The 23406-nt window shown below is 47.9% G+C and overlaps 1 protein-coding gene across 1 annotated transcript in view; it reads right to left on the reverse strand.

Annotated features, from left to right (window-relative positions):
• The window catches only part of LOC119448293 (basement membrane-specific heparan sulfate proteoglycan core protein), an 84506-nt gene that overhangs the window by 25340 nt on the left and 35760 nt on the right, over nt 1-23406 (reverse strand). Inside the window, exon 3 of the mRNA XM_049665147.1 lies at nt 12216-12326. Within this exon, the coding sequence (XP_049521104.1) occupies nt 12216-12326 (111 nt within the window). The remainder of the gene's footprint in view (nt 1-12215; nt 12327-23406) is intronic.

The following is a 23406-nucleotide window of genomic DNA, read 5'->3' on the forward strand; positions in this document are numbered from 1 at the left end:
CTTTACGTCTGCCTTCGTGAAAGGCAGGGTTCATGGTTCTAGAGCAGGCGAGAAAATGCCAATTTCAGATTTTTCTTCCACTCTGAGGCGTCTACCGCAATGACCGTATTTATATAGCTAAGCTCAATAAATGGTCTTGCAATAGTCCATTTAGTATATTATGAGAGAGAAGTGATGCGTTGTAAGGGTGAATGTCGTTATGTATTATTTGTACACTCTCTCTCTCACATCAAAAATAGGTGGCACCTTTCAGATACGTACATTTATGGTAATCAATGCTTGTACAATAACCACCTGTAGTGTATAAAACCAAGGCCAGTGTACTCCGAAGAACAGTGCAGGCTGAGAAATGAATATGGCTCCCAATCTTCTAATAGGGGATTCATAGATATTTAAGAATGTTTGTACCGTCAGCAAACGAAATCTACACAATACTGAGGGCAATATGACTTCTTGATGAAGTACGTTATTGGCAACAACTTTCGACAGCAACCAAAAACCTTTTCGCCATCGTCATCTTCATCTAGTCCTAAATCGATCGATCGTGGAAGCAAAGTATCAATAAATAAATATCAATGTATGGTTAAAATATTATTAACAAGTTTAACGAAAACAGGAGAGGTCGCACTGGCAGGCTTGACATGCTGGTCAAGTTAATTATAAACTCCATTTACGAGGAAGAAAACTAACTGACCGACCGACCAACCGAGTGTGAGTGAGTGAGTGAGTGAGTGAGTGAGTGAGTGAGGAGTGAGGTGAGTGAGTGAGTGAGTGAGTGAGTGAGTGAGTGAGTGAGTGAGTGAGGATGTGAGTGAGTGAGTGAGTGAGTGAGTGAGTGAGTGAGTGAGTGAGTGAGTGAGTGAGTGAGTGAGTGAGGTGAGTGAGTGAGTGAGTGAGTGAGTGAGTGAGTGAGTGAGTGAGTGAGTGAGTGAGTGAGTGAGTGAGTGAGTGAGTGAGTGAGTGAGTGAGTGAGTGAGTGAGTGAGTGAGTGAGTGAGTGAGTGAGTGAGTGAGGAGTGAGTGAGTGAGTGAGTGAGTGAGTGAGTGAGTGAGTGAGTGAGTGAGTGAGTGAGTGAGTGAGTGAGTGAGTGAGTGAGTGAGTGAGTGAGTGAGTGAGTGAGTGAGTGAGAAACTGTGTTGAGCGCAATGGGACAACTCCTAAAATGTGTTCGTGCGTTGATTCTGTGTGCAGTTGCCACGAGTTTCATCCCAAGCTTCTGTCGATGCTGTTTTCTAGAGTACCTTTTGCTTGTAATCCGCGGCTTTTGTTCGCAACTTATAAGCCCATGTTCGGTCCCAGCGCTTTAGTTCAGCATGACGACAGACTTAGAGGAGCTACTGAAGAACCGTGCAAACAATGTCTGTCGCGCTCAATATATTGATGAAAACCGATCGAAAACAACATTACGCTTCAGGTGCTATAAGAGGCAATAACTTACGTTCCGGCTTTTCTTATAACTCAACGCTTGTTCGTCAGGATCAGAAACAGGGCTAGTCTGCAGTACAGGACTTTTTGAACCGCTAATGCAGAATTATATGAGACACGAAAAAAAGGAAATGTGCGTATACATAAAAGCATGCGTAAGTCGCTCCTGCACAGCGTCCGTCAAAATAAATCCACTACAATCTTCGTCTCGTCCTATGAATGTATCATCCTTTCTACGTGCCTTCTTCTGCGTTCCTCTTAACGCCTGGAGAGTATGCTCAAAAGCCGAGACACAACCAGTCGAATAGCATTAGTTCATAAATGCCACTTTCCAGCAGCAGTTCTGTACGCCTGGAAAGTGCTTCCACCACACTGTTTACGTGCATTCAACGACGTTGTAGAAAGCGTGCAAATAGTGCGACTGCTTCATAAACAGGCCGAAAATTAAAGGCCTAAATACTAACCGCCGTGAATGGCACTGTAAGATTACCTCACGGCGCTTTAGGGCTCGTTATGTTACGAATGTTCAATATTGTTGATGCTTTTGTTCAGATATGGCCCAATTTTCCCGATTTCGGCCCGTTGTGATCCCCTTCCTACCACTCCATGCAAAATTATGTCGAAAAAAAATTATGGGGTTTGACGAGCCAAAACCACGATCTGATTATGAGGCATGCCGTAGTGAGGGACTCCGGAAAATTTGGACCACCTGGGGTTCTTTAACGTGCACCTAAATCTAAGTACACAGGTGTCTTCACATTTCGCCCCCATCGAAATGCGGCCGCCGTGGCCGGGATTCGACCCCGCGACCTCGAGCTTAGCAGCCCAACACCATAGCGACTAAGCAACCATGGCGGGTAGAAATTATGTTGAATCCTATTTCACCTTGCACTCTGAGCATGAAAACTGTACCTTGAACAGACGCAACAATTGTCAGATTGCGGCATTTTCTAGCCTAAATCCATAGTCATGAAAGCACGCCATGTCTATATAACCCCCGTAATCATAAATACATCTTAACTCGAAGCCCATGCTTGACTTGATTTAAATCACGCCTGTCGTGAACGCGCCGGAGGAAACACAATGAGCGTCCTAGGCACGTTCACGCCAGGCGTCACTAGGATCAAGTCAAGCTTCAACTTTAGATGCATTTCTGAATGCGGGGGTTAATGCCCAGATCCAATCGATAGGAGCAAAATGAGATCGGTCTTCGTTCTTGGAAGCCCTGACTTACGAAGAAAGCGTGTAGTGGCATTCTACTCGCCGATTACGCTCGCACGGTGCGCGTGTTGGCGACAAAATGCGAGGCGCTGCCATGGCTTTCAGCGAATGGCTTCGCAAGCCCATTTGTGAACGCGTACCCGGCGATACCTACATATCCGGTGAAGGTGTTGAAAGGAGACCTATGAAAGAGCACGTCGACGTAAAGTATATACTCAATCCAGTTATTTTCCTTTGCAATATTCAAAACAGAGTCACTCTACGACTGGCACCGAGCCAGGCGCCACGGAAAAGCTTTGTGCGAACACGTGCACGAACGCGACGAGCATCTCGCTGCCGTGTTCCCACCCCTATGCGTCGCTGCACACACTCAACACAGAGACGACAGATTCATTCGATTACTCGAGTCATTTTCCCTTGCTTCTGGTAGCCAGGTCATGTGCACATACAGTTAAAATTGCGAAAAATTATAGAGCACTGTTGTAAACATGGCATCCAAAGTGAGCTAGATGACTGACATTTATTTTACATTAGACAGCGCAGCGCGCCAGTTAAAAGCATGGCAAGTCAGTAATAATCAGACTAAACTCGACGCAAGAAAGAAACACCTCAAATATTTTAACAAAGCTCAAGTGCTTTCTTTACGTATGCCAAAATATTTGTCGGCATCCCTGAACGCCCCTTTCCATTAGCGCTTCGCCGGAGAATATATGCGACCGCGCTTCGAGCAACCCTCCGAGACCGAGACGGTTATTCCTTCTTTCTCCGCTCTCTTGAACGACGAAATACCACCTACGCCTGTGACGCGTGGAAAGTCCCTGTCGGCTGTTTGTTTGACCGGTACTGTTCCTTTTAGCGCTGCTGGCGGTGGCCCAAGAAACACTCAAAATCTGGAACATCAGAAGCACCCCACGTAGGCAAACTTAATCGTAGAACGCAGCGCCATTAGCGCAGCGGAAACCCTTTCATTTATTTGCCTCGGGCCACCTGACTCCGCGCATAAAGCACGCGCGATAAAGCACCGACTCAATCCACTCCGTTTGCACACTGTCATGGCGTTAGCTGAGTAGGATTAGGGGGGAATGTAGATCTATATTTCCCTCAGGGAACCAAGGGTCGGAAGAACGTCTATTACGCAACGGGTGCAGCGAAATCGAGACGAATATGTTGAGACGAAAAGCACACAAACGGCTAAACGGGTGCTCCGCGTGTTTTCTCATCGTGTCTGACCTCCTGAACAGCGCGAAAAAGCCAGTTTACACGGGTATCGTTCTATGTCATACATTACGTAACGGCTCTCTGAAGTGATAGAGCTAGCGGGCCAGGATTTCTGGTCGCAATAAGGCCGCGACCTTAGCTTGTTTGGTGTCACCGTACACGCGCGGACAAGTCGGGGACGGTCGCATGCGCATGCGCAGACGAGCAGCTCCCGTACTTCATACACCACAGGGAGCGTATTTGGTGTCTGCCATACGTCTCTGTTAATTAACTCTTAGCTAGAAGTAAATACCCTCGCTCCCTCGCATCGCAGTACGAGTCACGTGGATGTGGCACTGGCTTTGGCTTTGCGAGTCGTGCACATCGTCTCAGCAGTATAATAAAGCGACAGACAGAAACAGGTGCAAGAGCAGACGTCACAGAGTTTTCCTGTGTTGAGTCCGCTGAGACAAAAAAGGGCGAAGGAAAGAAACGTGCTACAGATAGTGCAGCGTAGCTGCTTAACAGAGTCTCAGCGGATGTCCCGAAATAAATGGTATTTCGCAGCTGGTATTAATGCGAACCAGTCTTTGCGAACTATATATACCCTATATAGACTGCAAGCTTCGAAGAGAAGTACGTCAACTCGGACATTGCGTTCCTCAGATGCTTACTCGAGCAGCTCGAGAATGGCGTACTACTGGGCGCAGAAACAGGGGAACGTGTTCGCAATGATCGAGCAGCTAGGCAAGCCCACGTTCTTTCTGACATGAGCGCCTGCTCGAAGTCATCGAGAGAGTCAAAGAGCAGCCGGTCGAAGCGCGCCGCCACAGGGTCCATGCCATAGCCAGCTACTTGCAAAATGCTTCGCATAACTTCGATTCCCACAGTACGTGGGATCGGCATAATATTTTGTCTGGTCACCAATTGACACCGTCGCCATCTTCGACCACCTGCTAGTTTATTTTGTCTGTTACTGAAACCGTGTCAACTTCGTATGTATGCGGTGGCTACTTGGTCTACACTGCAGACGGTTATAGCAGCCGCAGTAATAATGCCTAATGCTGAAGGAATCTATACAATACACAGACAGCTAGGCCAAAGAATCGCAATGCGAGCAACAAGTTGAACTACATACACTGTTTACCAGTTGTGTTGTATACCTAAAGGGACGCTTTGTGACAGTGTCACCATTACAGAATCTAGAATACCAGGACAGCTGTGCCCCCCCCTCTCCCCCCCCCCCAAAAAAAAAGCTTAATGATAACCAATCACACATCTCACTTCGAACTCAACTACTCAGCAAGGCTGCCCGCGTTCTTCACGAGATGTTCCTATCACTGCCCTAAATTACCCATAAGCCGGTCATATTAAGAGAAAACTTTAGCTCGGGGCTCCTATCTAAACACATGGGAAAGGAGCAATCGTTTTTCTTGGCAACCATTGCACCAAGATTGATGAGGTTTGATGCACTTAAAAGAAATAGTTAAAATTCAGTTAAAATCTTATGACTATTGGCAGCGAATTTCCGATTTAAGCCGTCAATTTTCTTTAATAGAAGTTGTTGAAAATCGCAAATATTCAGAAAACGAAACTATCAAGGTTACAAAACTGTAACTCAGCAAAGAAAGACGATATCACAATTCTGAATTCCGTCTGATGGCAGGTCTAAAGCGGACAAAATTCAATAGGTGGCTCTCAAATAGACCACAAATATATGTGAGTAGGACTTTTGCAAAACCTTTCTAAACAATGTAACATTCACATAAGATATAAATTGACATATCAAGTTTGTCCGCTTTGGGTGCTCTAACGGATGCCGTTTACAGACCTGCGATATCTGTTCTTGGTGCACAGCTACGAATTTGTAAACGTCATGCTTCTTTCTTTTTCTTTTCAAACTTACCCACTTTTGTAAATTCCCTTTAAAACATTCAGGCCTTAAATCAACATTCCGCTTCCGATAGTCACTAGAGTCTAACTTTTTTCTCTCAAATGCAGCAGATTTCATTAAAATCGGCCAAGTGGTTATCTCAGAAACGCGTTTCCGCATTTTACATATATTTGAATAGGCAAGATCGGAGTTGGGCCCAAGCTTATAGCTTCCTCTTAACGAGAGAATAAACTTTCCGCTGCTTCAGGAAAGCGGGAGAGAAGGAGGAGGGGTGTTGCTTGCTGCAGGCGGAGCTAGCCTTGGAAAGGTTGCCGGCAATTATTCTGCCGAAACGTCGCCTATTAAACGCGATACGGTCTGAAACACTTCGCAGTCCAGCTAACAACACCAGGTATCAAAAGCTTGCCTTGAGGATAACACATTCTATAACCCACACTTTAGTTCTTATACAAGAGGAGGGCCTGTACGCTGCTCGTGTAAATTGCCCCGTATTTTGTGGCACAAGGATTCGAATGTAAACAAAATACAGAAAAAAATTAAGCCAGTTCCACGCTTGTGAAATCTGATGAAACAGCGGAGCTCTGCAAGCATAGTGGGTGTATAGCGTGGTTTTCTTTTATTGCGATAGCAATTATATGGACACTCAAAAGCAGATTTCTGCCGTCGGCGTCGCCGTCGCCGTCGCCGTGAGGTTCCGTATGGCGTCAATGGAGAAGAAATCGTCGCCGCGCGCCGAACGCTGTATGTGCGAGTGAAAGGGCGCGAGGGACGCGCGCTTTCACGGGGAGTGAACGCACGGCGGAGAACAAACGTGCGTTCGGCGCTGTGCTCCCTTAAGGGCTGCAGAAGTAGGCGTCTCTTTCCTCCTCTACAATCACCATATATGTAGAGCAAACGTGCCTTCTTCCGACGCGCGACAGGCCGTGGAGGAGGGGAAGGGAGGCGACGTTTAGCTGCGGCACCAAGTGCTTATTTATATCAGAGGCTCCGGCAACAGTCACCAACGCCGCACGCATTTTGAGCGAACGCGGGCAAAACGCCGACGGCGTCGAAAGCAGTTCTGCGTGTTGCCGGTGCTGCTGCATGTCCAAGTTTATACAGCTGATAAAGCTGCTATCATTACTCCGTATAGCTCTCTTCAAATTTGCTATCGCAATTGATGCTTCGCCTTTCAGGTGAAACTGCGACAACTTTTTTTTTTCACAAGATTGAGGAGCGCCTTTGCACGAGCAGACAGCTCATAGTAATGGGCTATTTCAATTGTGTCCTCAGTGCGCGCAATAAAACAAACGTTTTGGGGTTTAGAGATATAAGTACTGAAGTGTTGTCGCGAATGGTCGAGAACTGGAACCTTGAGGATGCGGCAGAGTGTCTCGAAAGAGCGCCTACGGTAAAGTACACACGACTCGAAGGCTCAAGTCACGCGCGGCCCGCATTTATGCATCTGTTGATGTCGTTTCGAAATGTAACAGCTATGAGGTAGTGCCAGTGTCGTTTTCAGGCCATTGTTTAGTTCAGTGTTGCATAGGAATTGTAAAGCGAGGTAATGCTTTCTCAAAGGAAACGTGGAAATTAAATAACAAGCTTCCTCAGGACGAATTTTACAACCGAGCAGTAAAAGAAGAAATATGCAAAATAGAACCCAGTAAGAACCTTCAGGTATGGCAACAGTGAGAACTATCTAAAGAAACTTTAAAGATAAAAGCAATAGACAGGGCTACCTGTATTCGTTACGAGGAAAAACAAAGGGAAACAGAGTTAAAGGCAATACTTGATGAGCTGCTCAAGCAGGAATGCCGAGCCCCGGGGAAATGGATGCAAGACATTAGAAAAGTGAAACAAAAGATAAAGCAAACTGAAGAACAACGTTATCGGGGAGCGCTGGTGACAGCAAGGGCAGAAGACACAGCTGCAGATGAAGCGCCATCGAAACGAGTGCTAAGTTTAGAAAAATCGTGTGCCGAAAGGAACCACGTTAACGGAATAGAACGGCACGGTAACTTTTCGACAGACATAGACGACATCAAAGCCGCTTTTAATGAGCATTATCAGGCGCTGTTCGCGTTGCATACGGTAGACGTGACCACGTTTAAAAATGAGTTTCTGACTGCTATACCTCGACTGGATGACGAAAGAAAAGAGAGATTGGAACTGCTGTTAACGGAAACCGAATAAAACTGCAATAGAAAACTTAAACCCCGGCTTTAGCGCCGCTTTTTACAGAGTTCAAGCACAAAATTAGCCCTGTCTTGACTGTAATCTTGAACGAAGCCTACAAATTAAACACCTTGCCTCCATCCTATGGGTCGTCCCACACGGTACTCATTCCTAAAGCTGATGATGTAGATAAATTAAGACTGGTTACAGCGTAACGTCCCATAGCACTCACTAGTGTCGAGTATAAAATCTTTATGAAGATATTGGCGCGAAGACTGGAGACGGTGATACAGTACATAGTCGGGCTTCACTAGACATGTGGGATAAAAGGGCGCTCCATTGTTACAAATATTCACAAAGTGCGCAATGTACTGGAATGCTGTGATGACACTTGTGGTCGGGTAGCCATTCTACTATTTGACCTTGAAAAGGCTTTCGATTGCGTGGCTCATGAAATTCTGTTTGCTGTCTTAGACAACGCTAATGTCGGTTCTGTTATCTGCGAGGGAGTGGCCCTGGCATACAGAAACTGCACGACGAGCTTGATCGTAAATAATAGTCTGGGGGCCCCCATTAGCGTGCAGCGTTGGTTGCGCCAGGGCTGCCCCCTCAGCCCTCTCTTATTTGGTATATACATTGAAACCCCGTGCAGGAAAATATTGGAAAACAACAGCATTAATGGATTTAAGTTACAAGCAGCCGAAGTGAAGCTACTCGCATATGCTGACGATGTTGCAGTTTTCACGGATGATCTGGGGAGTATAATCGAGGCTGTCAAATGTGTCCGTAAATTCAGTCATTTCAGCGGTAGGGGAGTCAACTGGTCCATGTGCCTTGGGCTCTGGCATGGATCGTGGTGAGCGAAGCCGAACTTTTTCGCCAACGTGCCTTGGGTGACGACCCCGGGCAAGTACTTGGGCGGTACCGCTCGATGCTTATCGCGACAGTTAGCCGTATTGGAAAGAGCAGGCCAAAGTGATACGGGAGCGAGCGGAGAAGTGGAAAGGGGCCAACCTATCGATTTTTGCCAGAGCCACCGTTTGCAACCTCTTCATCATTAGTAAGCTTTGTTATGTAATGCAGGTATTGCATTGTTCACTGTTAAACGTTCGGAGGCTATACAGGGTTTTCGCAGTCTTTGTCTAGCTGGGCGTCTGAATGGGAGCGCTGCAGCCGGACCAACTTGTTTCGGCGGGTAAAATACTGGGTCACCAGTCTGGGTCAAGCTGGGACTGGGTCACCACTTTTTAAGGCAGTTGGTAAACCGGTTCTTGTCTTTTCTGGACGCAACAGACCCGTTCCTGCGCACTGTATGCCAAATGAAGCTAAGCCGACGGCAACCCGGGTATGTTGTTTCAACCGAAGAGCTTTCGGGAGAGATTTGTGGTTTCGACAAAGAAATCGTATCGAGTGTAAGATTTATTTCAGCGCGGTTTTCAATCGATTAGCTGTCCAGTGTGAAACGGAAAAAACTGTATTGCGCTTTGTGTGACATTGTGGGACATTATTGCGCTTTGTGTGACCCTTGTACAGGTCCTTGTACAGTGGGGGCCCCGGCAGCGATGTTTTGAAGAGAGTGAAGAAAATGCAGGTGCCGCCAGGAACAAAAACGTTCTTTTTTAAATTACACACCGGAACATTACGAGATAAAAAGTGTTTGGAGGGAGAGGAACTATTTTTACCGTGGGGATCGCACTGTTTAATTTGCAAGCAGCCAGAGACAATAACGAGGATGGGGTGCCTTTTGATTTAATTATGATTATGGGCCTCCGCTGTATTTGGCAGTCCAGAACGGCAGGATATTACGTTGATAAGTATGCACGGCCTGCACGAATTTATTTTCATGAGAGCATGCACTGGTTTGTTGAAATCGATAGAGCGTCAGCGGAACCTCCCGAGTGGCGCTCAAGAGTAGAGCCGCTGGTGGATTTGCGCGAATTTTAATTAGACGCAGCCAGCAGGATGCTGGTTGAATACGCCTTCACCTAATGTATACTGTACTCTGTGTGTCCTTATCGTGACTTCTTTTGGTGAAATGTTGTGTGTCAAATCCAGGCAATAAAGAACTCGCCAAGAAATTTTATATTGTTTTTGTTTTTCTCTTTCTGTCTCTCTCTCTTTCTTTCTCTCTCTATCTCTCTCTCTCTCTCGCCCTCATTTTCTCTTTCTCTCTCCCGTAGCAAGTTCATCGGTAACAATCGTCAATCGTCGGTACAATGCAACCATATGGTTCCCATAAATGCATGTACTGCAAGCGTGGGTGTACAGCGCATCATGTAAATGCGAGAAAAATACTATGTATATGCCAGAAACGTGCAAGCACTAGCCAACACATCTCATATTCATGGTCTAGAAAGGACCTAAAATCTCGTTGAGCCCACCATGCACACACAAAAGCTACAAGTAGCTTTGTATTTAAAAAGGTGGCAACGACAAGCATTGAACCATGTGTTGTGAGAGTGTGAAGCCATCGGCTCCGCCTTCAGCGAGGATAGGTGGGCTGCGCGTTTGGGCAGCCCCGAACTCAACGACCAAACCCTGGCCGTCCAGAGTGCCCGCGATCGGGCCGTCAAGCTCGGCTTGGCGGTCCCTACGTGGGACTAGCCGGGTGACACGGGGTCTCCCATGCGTCTTCTCTGGACCTCAATAAAGTTATTTCACTCACTCACTCATGACAAGCAACGTAACAAGAGGTGGTACCAATACCATGTAAGGAAAAAAATTGCATAGCGCAGCGGTTATGACGCTCGCCTTCGGACCGTAGGTACCCGGATTCGAATCCCGCCTCGCCATGAAAGTTCATTTCGTTTTATTTATTTATTAACACGAAAGTGTTTTATGCCGGGGTCCACCAAGACTTCACTGACGTATTTCCGTCACGGAAATACGTCATAGAACATAATACAAAGAAAGAAACCAGAAGAAAAAGTTCCACAAACATGCAAAATTTGGAAATCGAACCCACGACCTCTCGGTCCGCGACGATAGATCGCCGAGCGCTTAACCCATTGCGCCACAAACGCATTTGCAGAGAGCTACACAGACGCGCCTTATATATCTAACACTCCTCCGTGTACCCGCGCTCTTGCTCGGGGCGGTGCCGCCGCCTACGAGCAGAAAAGAGAAGTACTGCATTATGACACTAACGCGCACCGACAGTGAACGCTTCGGTGGTCTCAGCACTACGACGCCTCGATGCCAGCATTCGAAGGGACGCTGGCATCAAGAAGCACTACCAACGCCACCTAGGTGGCGTTCACCGTACTCAGCACAGCGGAGCGTGGCCTCCGCAATTAGCTCTGAAAATGTTTCTGAAGTTGATCGCGGAGGCTGCAATTACGACGCGCTGTACGCGCTGATTTGACTCGGTGACGATTCAGTTACGTGCTTTGTCTTGCGCGTTGTATTAGTGTGTCAGTTACGTGCTTCGTCTTTCGCGTTGTGCTAGCGTGTGCAGCGTAGTGCAGCTTCCATATGCACGACGGTTGCTCATGGTCATCGACGTTGGTAGTCGTGATGGAGGAGACGTGCCACCAGGCGTCAGCGTGGGTGCATCAACGCCTAAGGGCGCTTTAGCCACAAAACACCAATAGACACTATATCAATGTGCAATAAACGTTACACTACTTCTGTGAAGACACGTTTCACTTTCGTGTTCTATACCGATTCCTATATAAGAGGGATCAACCACATTTTTTATTTCTCTCGCTCTCTGTCTTTCTTTCTCTCTTTGCACCTTCACTCTCGCCACTCTCCGACCACCTGTGGCTGGCGCTGATCAATGCTCGGCACGGTTCAACCTCGGCCTTGAACAGCTCCGCTGTGAAAACGCCGGCAGATCCCACGCCCTGTGGGAATGGTTGTTATGCCAAACAGTGTGCGGGGGAGCCTAACAAGTTAATGAAACGACCATGAGGGCACCAAGACGTAGGCGGCTGTTTCATGACCTACATGACACGCATGTCATAATATTAATGTCATGACATATCATCTAGGTTCGTCATACACTCTGGTCTTACTGTGCCAATTTTGGTACTTACCAAGTTAACGAAACGACCATGAGAGCACCAAGACATAGGCGGCTAGATAGATAGATAGATAGATAGATAGATAGATAGATAGATAGATAGATAGATAGATAGATAGATAGATAGATAGATAGATAGATAGATAGATAGATAGATAGATAGATAGATAGATAGATAGATAGATAGATAGATAGATAGATAGATACTATCAAAGTGCCAAATGTTGGCCAAGAAATGCTTCGCATTTAAATGTTGCGACGGCAATTAGCGATTAAAAAGCAAGAACGCCTCACCTCCGCGCACCTCGCAGACGATAGCCAAGCTGATGCCTTCATCATACGGTTTGGTGACGCCGTGAAGTACAATTCCGCTGCCGTCTCGGATCACGGGGGCAGTCGGGGGCTCTGCAACGGGAAAGGAAACGAGGAGAGAGAGACAGACGAAAATTTAATAATGAGAGATACTAAAGAAAGTAGAAAAACAGGGAGGTTAGCCTGAACAGATAATCCGGTTTGCTACGCTTCCACTGGGCAAAGAGGAAGGCACAAAGTAATTACTAAAAAATATGCAAATCCGCTGGCATATCCAAAGCATACTCGACTACTCAAACACCGTCCCCATCACTTGTCGGTCCACAAGTCACTTTTGTGTTTCTTGAGGACGACTGGCCTGTGTGAACAGCCCGGCCTGTGTGGTGCCGTCTGCGCGCGTGCACGAATTCACCACCTCTTTCCTCTCTTTCCAACTCTTTGGCGCCGACTTGCAGTCCCTGAGTATGTGCCACTCGGTCTCTGCCGGTCTCCAATGAACCTCTTGGATTTAGGTCACTGGATATGTGTCAGTAGGTGTGCGCTGCTCTTCAATGAGCGTCTTGGACGTTCACCTGGGCAACTATAGGCATTTGCCACTGTGAATGTATCGCTCTGCAATGATGCACGAGAGCTCTTACGTTTCTCCGATGCTTAGCGGAATCGAACCCACGTCAAAAGGGTTCCTCAAGGACAGCAACTCGACGCTTCAGCATGCAGGCTGTGCCACAAATGCACTGGGTATCTGCTGCTTTACGGAAACGCATGACGCGTATCTCAGCGGTCGCACGCATCGGCGCGTCATGTATTTCGGAAGCCACGTGCCGACTTCGCGGTGGCGGTGATAGATGGCGCCGAGTGTTCTTAGGGAAGCGTGAACGAGGAATCTCGCTGCAGTAAAAGCCTCATACATAACTCGTTTCGATGGCGGCAATACGTTGTGTCGCTCTATTGATTCAATGCTAAATGCATTACCGTCGACAGCATTCGTGAGATAGAATGAGTAAGAGAGTGTTTGGTGACGTGACGCAAATCTTGGTAGCTTGTAACACCACCTCCTTGCATCACGGCCGGAGAAGCCCAGTCATTGCGCCCGCAATATCGTGCCGCGTCGCGGTCACGCCTCGCCTTTCCCTTAGTGAGTCCGTGGCGGCGCGGTCGTCTGACGCCGCCTCGCGTATCGTGGCCGGGGAAAGGCACCAATGCGCCGGCGGTTATGGCTCGCTCGGCGCGCCCGGTGCCAGTGTATGCTTAGAAGGGCGGCGACCACTTGAGCATGAAATAGGAGAGCAGTAAAAATAAACGAGATCGCTATAAAACATCCTTTACACGGAAATGGCACGGAGGAAGCAGGACCTTCGGACCCTCAAGTGATCCGTCAAGCTCGAGATCCGGAGCGAGAGCGCCAAGCCCGCCCCGCAGCTAAAGCTTAAACATTCACGTTACACACTCGCAGCCGTGCTGTGGGTTTTCTTTTCTTTTCTTTTACAAAAATCGAGGCGCTGAATTGGCGCACACAACATGACTGATCGTAAATCAGGCCAACAAGAGCACATGTTCTGTGTTATGATATTGGTTTCGTGAGAGTGCACATCGATCTCAATATCACCTGCGAGACTGGCCCGACCACACGTAAGGGCAGTTTTCGAACAGCTCTCATTAGGTGTTCCTATTCGCTCGAAAAAAAAATCCACCATGCGCAGATGTCTTGCTGGAACTCGAGGTGAACGTGAATCGAGCTCGTGCCAAACTGAGGCACGTGCGCGCCGTCATCAATCCTATTTATATCGGCTCCAATGCTTTTATGACACCTTTAAACAACACGAATGAAGAAAATACGGTATAGTAATCTCTAACCACACGCGCGGGGATGCCAACCGGCTGGCGCTGACAATCGCTGATAACGGGAGTTCGCAAGAACGAATAAGAATCCATTCCGAACTTCACGCCTTAGCACGGGTGAAGAAGAAAAAATCAAAGCTTAACCACAGCCAGCACATTTGGACTGTTGGGCGCGCACAAAGCAGTGTACACCCGGTTAGCTAGTTCCTCCTGGAAAGTCGGTTCTGACATCATTAATAACGAGGCAACCAACCGATGCCACGTCGAAGACACTAGAAAACAAAGCAAAGGTTGAAATTAAATTGGATTCTGCGTAAAGAGAACGAGTGCGGCGGAGCGCAAAGCGTAAGGGTGGGTTTTCATAAAACACTAAAGGACAACGACAAAACCCCACAAGTATTGTCGCCAAAGCACGTTACAAACTTTAATGCATTCTGAGGGCAGCGCAGAAGAGCTCCTCGACGTTGTGGCTGCACAAACGAACGTTCGCCAGAACCGCCTCGAGCATCGTCGAGAGTACAGCTGCGAAACGCTGCGTCGTAGCAGCAGCGCCGACTGAGCATTAATCACAGCTGGGTCCATGGCGACAGCGCGAAAAGTCCGCCGATTTGAATAACGCCGCTCGGGTCGGCTGACGCACCGAACGGCTTTAAGCAACGCTCCGACGAACAGACCTGGCTTGCGCGTAGCCTGCGCAACGTGCGCCGAAATGAGCGAGCGTCGTCGAAGCAGGGTAGTGCTGGCTAAGGAAGTTGCGAGTTCTCCGTTCACTACACGTTTGCCCGCGTAATCATCTAGCACGAAAACATCGTTCACGCTTTCTTTTTCGTTTATTCCTACGCATCCGTTTTTCTTTGGACTCCTGTAAGCAAGCAACGAAGCACGCACGCTAATCTTCTGAGGATATGCATTCGTCATACAAGAACGCTGAAGCATCTTAGGAATTCATAGCTTTTTTTTTTTTTTTCCATGAACTCCGAGCGTGATACCACGCTTCTTAGAGATCGCAGGGCACAGTAGTCATTTTTCTGTTTGTAAACGTTATTTCTTCAGGCTGGCCTTGCGAGCGGTTTTCTTTGTTTCAGTCGCAATTATCAAAAAGGTAGCCATGCAGTGCTACCACAGGCATTATGAAAATGCAACTGCGCTTAAGATCAACAAAAATTAGGAGAAGGCGCGCAGAAATGCCGTTATACCGTATCCTGATCGAGTGAGCGATAGAGAAAGCGTGCGCGCGCGCGCGCGCGCGCGTGTGTGTGTGTGTGTGTGTGTGTGTGTGTGTGTGTGTGTGTGTGTGTGTGTGTGTGTGTGTGTGTGTGTGTGTGTGTGCGTGTGCGTGTGCGTGGTGCGTGTGTGTGTGTGTGTGTGTGTGTGTGTGTGTGTGTGTGTGTGTGTGTGTGTGTGTGTGTGTGTGTGTTCACAAGTTGCCACAAGAAACAAACGACAGGAATGAGCCTGCTTTAATTATCATGTTATGATAACATTCCCATAAATCGTGGTGAAGTGCAGTTCCCTTGTGTCACTCAGGCACGCGTACTCTTTACTTTGCGATCACACGTGCATATGCCCTTTTTGCCCCTTTTTGCGATAGAAGGAACTTATAACATATCGAGTAAAAGTTGCACGAGCACCCTTCAAACGAGCAGCGTGCTAATTAGCATGTTTGCATTTATCCCATGGGGCTCCTTACGATGCTGAAAGGTTCAATAAACGACTTGAGAAAACGACAGAAGCGCTTTGTTAAACAGCAACCTGCATATATTGTCTAACAGGCCTTGAATCTTAATAAGAAGCATGTACAGGTCACGGTGAAGATGATAACGAGGACTCGTAAGAAAGCTCGCTCAATGATGCTCTCAAATGTCACTTCAGTTTCGTCGAAATGCAATTTCTCGTTTGCTTAAGTCTGGCCCAGACACGTTTTAATTTGAAGAGGTGAACATACAGCGATGTTTCATGCCTGCTAACGGCACTGGCAATTTCTTCATTCCTGTTTGCGGCAATGTTCAGTGTCTGGGAGGCAGCTGAGCGATAATTTCTGGGCTCCGTTTTAGTGATAACGCCGCTTTTTGCTACCTGTTGCCAAGAAATCTCAGTAACGTTGTTCGAAGCAGGCGTGCAGTGTGGATAAGCGGGAAGGAAGGACACGCTACAGCGCATGAATCGTACCTATTCAAACGAAGCCTCTAATATTTCCCGTTCTGTGTCAGACGCTGGATTAGACGGTGGTGGTGGTGAAAAACTTTCTTGCAGAAAAGAGAGCTTATGAGGCCCCGAAGCGCCCCTACAGACAAGGTGACATCCTCAGTCCAGGACGTCATATGACGACACCGCTGCTTTGGTCCGCGCAATGAGGGCCTGTTGGGTCCCGAGATCAAAGCATCTAAGCACGGTCACCTCCTAGTCCTCTCGGGTAGGGTTGGGGAAGGGGGAATGGCTGTGTTCTTCTGGCAGGCCCACACCATGTGGTAGACACTTGCTGTCTCCCTACAGTGCTTGAACTTGCCAGTGACCACGGGGTCAAAGTATTGTAATATGGCCTGACATAGGAACGTATTTGTTTGGAGTCGGCGTAGAATTCGTTCTCCGGCCTTTCCAGGCCCTTGAGCCGGGGTTGGATATCGGCAGTGCTGGTAGCGATAGCATTCCACAATTTCTTTGTACCGCAGCAGTGGCGGTTGCGGGGTACAGTCCATAGGGCTCAAATGAGGTACCCGAGGAATGAGCGCTCAGACGGCCGCGTCAGCGGCTTCGTTCCCTCTAAGTCCCTGATGAACTGGTGTCCATACCAAGCGTTTTGGGGTGTCGACCCTCGTGCTTGCATGCATAATTTACAGGCCGAGGATTCTGATTTCTTCTGCATCGCGAATGGGTCCCCCTGAGAGGACCAGGCAGATGCGTGTCTTGTCTTTGAGGTTGGCTTTGATGTGGACAAATTCGGATTTTGCTGGGGCGCATTGGAGCCCGCACGCCAACGCATAAGAGTCGGCGACGTAAGCGGCCTGTTAGAGACAGCCATCCATTTCTCGCAGGGTCCCCTGTGCGCTCCATATTGAAATATCATCGGCATACAACGCGTGTGGGATGCATGGGATCCGAGCCAGCTCTCTCGGAGAGTACATCAAGGCGTTGTTAAGAAGGAGCAACGAGAGGACCGCCCCTTGTTGTGGGCCTCTCGTCCCCATGAAGTAGGGACCATATTCGTCATCTTCAACGTGCTGCGGGGCCTCTCTATCGGACAAGAAATCTCGTATGTAGGGAAAGGCCTGACACCGCAGTTGGTGGTGGTGAGATTGGCAAGGATAGCATTATGCTATCTTTGCCAAAGCGCCCTTTAGGTTGAGGGCAAGGACGACTTTAACGTTGATGTGCGCAGTTACGGGCTGTATTACTTCGCGATGGAGTTCAGGGAAAACACGGGGAATGCGGGAGATGAAAATTCAAGACGGAGTTGTAGTAGAACGTCCTGTGCCAATTTGTGAGGCCTGAAGCCAAACATGATATGGGCAAAGGCACCTATGCGCTCGAGAGACGAGGAGAGGTGATCTCGATCGACGCTTTTCATCAGCTTTCCTGCACAGGATGTAACAGAGATGGGGCGCAGGCTGTCAGTGTTGATAGGTTTTCCCGACTTAGGATGAAAGTGTCTAGGGCAGTTTTCCAGTCTTTGGGGAGGGGTTGACCTTCCCAGGTGGTGTTGTTATAGTCGAGGAGGTGCATGTATGCGGAACCGGAACATTAGCAAGAAGCTTTAGCGTGATCTTGTCTCGGCCCGGCGCCGTGCCCCTTTTCATCTTAGCAAGTGCCGCTTTGAGGTCGTGGAGCTCAAAGGGCGCGCCCAGTTCCCTGTTCAGTTTACCCGTGTAATGGTATTCAGGTCCTTGCGGATCGCGGATGCGGCAGATATATCTGTAGCTCAGCGTATCTGCGAGCTCACTCACACGTGACATTGCAGTGCTCTGCACACAGGCTTCAAAAGCGACGGTCGTTGCGCAGTATAGTACAAGCTAGTCGTACGACGTTCATCGGAAACCATTTCGCTGCGTGAGCAGGCGGCGCTGTACTCCTCGCAAGGGTGCAAACCTACCGCATATTTCGCGAGCGCGGTGCTAAGTGCTTTGGAGTGGCATAAAGACATATCATGCTTGGAGTGATTTGTGAACGAAAGAAAAGCCGATCTCCTTCGCGGAGTCCATGATTCTTCTGTCGGCCTTGTCCGGCTTGTCGACGCTTACTGGCTGACCCCCTTGCCGCGAGGCTTAAGGGCTTACGGGGATTGGGCCTGCGCGGGAATACAAGCACGAGGGTGATGTCACTGCGGTGTGGATATGCTTCTGGCTGTTGTGTGCGTTTTCACATGCGTTTGCGTGAGACGTGTAAGAAGCCGGTCACACGCGTTAGAGGCAGAGAGGGGATAATATATATATATATATATATATATATATATATATATATATATATATATAAAACTGACGGTCGTCTGGACCACCGTCATTTGCAATTCGCTCCTAGAAGAGACAGGACGTGTGTTGAGTGAGCTCCTGAACAACACTTTGTAGTGAACGCGGTTTAAATCATGGATCCGGAACGTCAAAGAGGTGCGACGTCTTGCTTGCGCATTCACCGCTACATCGTCACTGGCATTTTTTTTTATTTCGGTAGCAATTATATAGACACTCCAGGCGTACTTCGGCCATCGTCGTCGCCGTCATGTTCAGTATAAAGTCCAGGCATGATACATCAGCGCGCGCCGTATGCTGCATGTGGGAGTGAACGCATGCGAGGGTCAGCCGACGTACGCGGCTCAATCTCGCGCGCGCAAGAGAGGAAGGTGGGGAGGAAGCGTTCCGTCTTCCGTCGCGTGCGAGGCACCAGACGGAGGTAAAGCGGGAGGGGGGGGGGGGGGGGGGGGGGCAGGTGCGTTTTACTTCGACGGCCACTGCGTACCGCGAGGCGATCTGTGATGTGGACAAAGTGAGCCGAGTGAAGGTAGATTCGCGTGCGCTGTGTTTTCGACACTTCTTTCACGTTGAAGCGAGAGGCAGCACAAAGGTCAATTCTCTCGCTGCTGCCACCCTTCCTCACTCCAGCATGTTGACGGCGAGTTTCCGCGTTCATCGAATGAGATGTGTTCATGTTTACCTGTGCGCAACGTGACACCATGCTTGTTACTTTAGTTAGTAAGCGAATGTTTACAAGCTTATACGGCCGATAAAATTAATATCCTTACTTCGTATTGACCCTTTTCGCGGAGCAGTTTGCTCTACAGGAACGAGATGGCGCTTTCGGCGGCGCGCCATACGTTGCCTCAGCGAATGCGCACGAATACGAAACCATTACTGCGTCTACCCTCCTACTGTGCGATCAGCTGTCGAAAATGCAACTGGGTGTGCGCTAATGCACTGTGCCCAATTCATACTGCAAAATATGTAACGATAAAGGGAAGACGTGTGCGGTAGTTCGCTGCAAAAATAGTGATTCACATATTAATTAATGGAATCAACCTGTGTCGCAGCTGCTGCATAAGGACTGCCTGTGTTGGCGCCCTTCGCGATGCACGGCTTTCCTCAAGGATAAAGAAATATAATTCATCCACCTGCGCTGTATAGCTAACCTCCAAAAAAAGGACTTCAATCCCGGAACGTCGGCACTTGGGAGTGAGTACCGCTCGTTACAAAATGAAGTAGTGCCACTTACTGGCATTGTAAGTTTCCCGCACGTTATCTACACACATCAACCCTTACTCGCACAAAAACTTACGCCCACCCTATCGCCAACGTGTGAGTGAATAGACGCACACTTGAATCAATGTGCCGGAGCATGAGTGACGGTGACTACACCGACAAGACACGAATGCTGGAAGCTGAATGTTTCGTGACGGTCCACAGAGTAAACGAGGGACTAGCGATAATACGTCTTTGCTACGGGCTACCACAAATTACAGAACATTTAAATTCCAAGCTTTGTGCGCAGCAAGAACAAATTTATCGCAGCAGAGCATACCCGCGAGTGATTACGCTGAAAATAAACAATCAGATAGTGGCCGCACCGAGGAACTTTACTGAGTCAGAAATATGACAAGCCGCTGGTTCAAAATGTTTGCCAAATAAAGAACGCAGAGCACACTGATCCCGATTTTATTCATAAGCGGAAAGTTTGGACAGCTTGGAGTACATTTCTAGCCCCGCTTTTAGTACAAGCACCATATATATACGCTGCTCACGCCGTTTGGACAAGGCGTAATGAGCTCTGAAAGCACTTACGTGTCCTCTAAAGCTGTGGCCAAAGCTTCGTGTCGTGCACGCAGTCACCGTCTACGATACGCGTCGAAACAGAGGTTTGCTGCGCCGCGCCGGCGTCACGCGCTTGCATTGTAAACGCGGAGGCAACGCAGGCGGCTGAGGCAAGCAATGGACGCGTCACCACGTGATCAAACATGGCAGCGCCCACGGGAGCGCCGCGAAAAAGGTCAATAGCTGTCTACTAATTTGCTATCGCAACCGATCCTTCGCCTTTCGGACGAAACTACGACTTTTTCTTCCAACCCTCACCCCATAAATTTTTACTCCTGCCGGTATACATCGCACGAACAAGTTGCCGCTGTGCACACAGCCGGATCCCACTTGCCATCTTCGGATCCGCAACTTGCTTTCGCGAATTACCAGCACCTTGCTTTTCGTGTGCTGCAAGGCTGTTATGTCGTGTTTTTCAGCGTCTTGTGCTTGTCGTTCTCTTTACCAGATAACGTACAACGCGAGCAGTTGTCGCACATTTTTCCTAACCCTTCATGCGACTGTTTGACGAAAAACAGTATCTTGTTTGAGCCACCCATAATATTACTGGCAAAATACGTCAAAATAAGTCAAAGTACGTCAAGACACGCAAAATACCCATCATCTTCGCCACAAGTGCGAAGTTGAGTGTTAGCGGAACATTTAACGAAACGTGAACTTTTTAATGCTATGTGCTAATTTCACCAATTTCACTGCCTTTGCTGCCGCGCAGTTAGGCATTTGTTTACAGACCGAGCGCTGGAGCTGATTGAAAATAAAGTTCTCAGTCTCTGGTTCCTGACAACTCTTCTTCACCGGCCATCTATGACCTTCCTCACACAGTTAGCATTATTTTGCAGAAGTTCCTTGCCTGAGTTTTCCATCGACATTCTGTTAAAACTTATAACGTAACTGCAAAAGTGATGCACATTTCAGTCGTCTCGCTTCTTTGTTCATGGTGATTCCAGTTATTTATTTCTCGTTCACGGTCGTTCTACGTGTTCTAATGTTACAATGACCATTACCGAAAATTATCATTTTCTTTCCCTTTCTTTTTCTCTCTCTCTCTCCGAAAATTATCATCAAACGCGGAAGCTCCGTGTTTAACTACTTTAGTTTTTCAATCAGATCGTTCCACACTTTTTGTTATAATTTCGAAAGCAATTAAAGCCTCCTTTTAAAAATGAAAGTTTAGGGTACGCGTGTAGGTTCTGCGCCCACCCAGGAATGCCCTTACAGAAAGCAGTTTAAACTTTCTATTGTGTTTCTATTGACTTTATGTTGCCTTCAATAGAAAGTGTATTGAAATTATGTTGAACAACGTGCATTATTTTTGCAAGGGCGTGAAACCTTTGTTTTATTATGCCGCTTCTGCTGCGCAATGCCGTGTCAAGCGTGGAGGTGGCGTTTGGCTTGAATCTGCGGTTGTCCGTGTGTCGCGAAGGAAAACAGTGAAGCTACAGCGTCAGTTTCCTGAGCGGCTGACGCCGGCACTATTTCGCACACTGCTGCACGTGATTAGCAACCGAACGTGTTTTGGCTATAAGCGAGAAAAAAAATTTACGAAACAGAAAGTTCACGGCAATGCAGAACATCATCAGCCCGAGGCGGTTGTGGAGGAGCCAGAAAGCTACAACACCGAAAAAAAAAAATACACCGCGCATTCAGATATGGTAGCTTGAATGAAATCACAAAGCATACCATGGATGAGCCCATGCCGTACGTTCACCATGCAAATGATACTCCCGCTTTCGACAGTCCCTTTAATTCTTCTTGTGAACCTGAGGCCACACCATTAAGATGCTTTCACCAATTTATTTTTTATTTAGCACACCGTATACCCGCCAAGCAGGTGAGGAAAATTTCGGTGAGAGTTATAAAATAACTAGAACATTTTCTTTTTCTCTAAATTGCATAATAAAGCTTCCTAGCTTTCCTAACGTTATAATCTGCGCACGTGCCGTCCTATTTGCCATATTAGGGTGGACACGAGAGCTGCCGACGTCATTAGCATTTATTGCTAATACCGACGCATCTCATGCTGTTCTTACACGCAGCGAGATTTATATCTTCTCGAAAAAGCGGAGGGTTTGTCGCGGCGTGGTATCTTCCTTGGTGCGGACACTCTCAACAGAACTTCAATGATAGCTTGCGCAGCAATGTATTTTTGGTTTTTCCTTTATTTACTTCTTTCTTTCTTTCTTATATGATCGCCTGTGGTCTCTACGAGAGCGGGCACTTCCGCAACTATCGAAGAACGTGAAATCTAGCTTCGCCATTATGCGTCTTTGTGGGGAAAAGCGCGCTATAGGGCTATACCTCTGTTTTACGTGTTGCACCATGCATCATAAATGCGCGTGCGTCCTTGTGCCAGGTGAGTGCCAGGTGCACGCGTGCGTGCGTGCGTGCGTGCGTGAGTGTGCGTACATATTTGTGAGTGAGTGAGTGAGTGAGTGAGTGAGTGAGTGAGTGAGTGAGTGAGTGAGTGAGTGAGTGAGTGAGTGAGTGAGTGAGTGAGTGAGTGAGTGAGTGAGTGAGTGAGTGAGTGAGTGAGCGAGTGAGTGAGTGAGTGAGTGAGTGAGTGAGTGAGTGAGTGAGTGAGTGAGTGAGTGAGTGAGTGAGTGAGTGAGTGAGTGAGTGAGTGAGTGAGTGAGTGAGTGAGTGAGTGAGTGAGTGAGTGAGTGAGTGAGTGAGTGAGTGAGTGAGTGAGCGAGCGAGCGAAAAAGAGGAGGATCAAGAACATCATGACGGTACCCGTCAGTGCCTTCATACATGATGAAGGCGCTGCTTGTCTCTCCCAATTTGACGATAATATGCTTCTTGAATCATTGAGTGCCCTCATGTTTAAGTTAGTGCGCACATCGAAATACTGAATGGTGTCTCGTTGTCCGAGTGCTCTACACTCTGAGAAATATGTGCAACCTTTGGGGCTTATCTTGTCCCTAAGAAACAATCATAATCTATCTTGCGTGCCCTTCCTTTCTCTAACGCTGCGCGCACAGTACTTCCACGTCACAAATGGCATGCCCGTTATAAGTGTCACATAGCATTCTTGACAGGAA

The sequence above is a fragment of the Dermacentor silvarum genome, chromosome 4 (genome assembly GCF_013339745.2).
Source record: "Dermacentor silvarum isolate Dsil-2018 chromosome 4, BIME_Dsil_1.4, whole genome shotgun sequence".
Lineage (NCBI taxonomy): Eukaryota > Metazoa > Arthropoda > Arachnida > Ixodida > Ixodidae > Dermacentor > Dermacentor silvarum.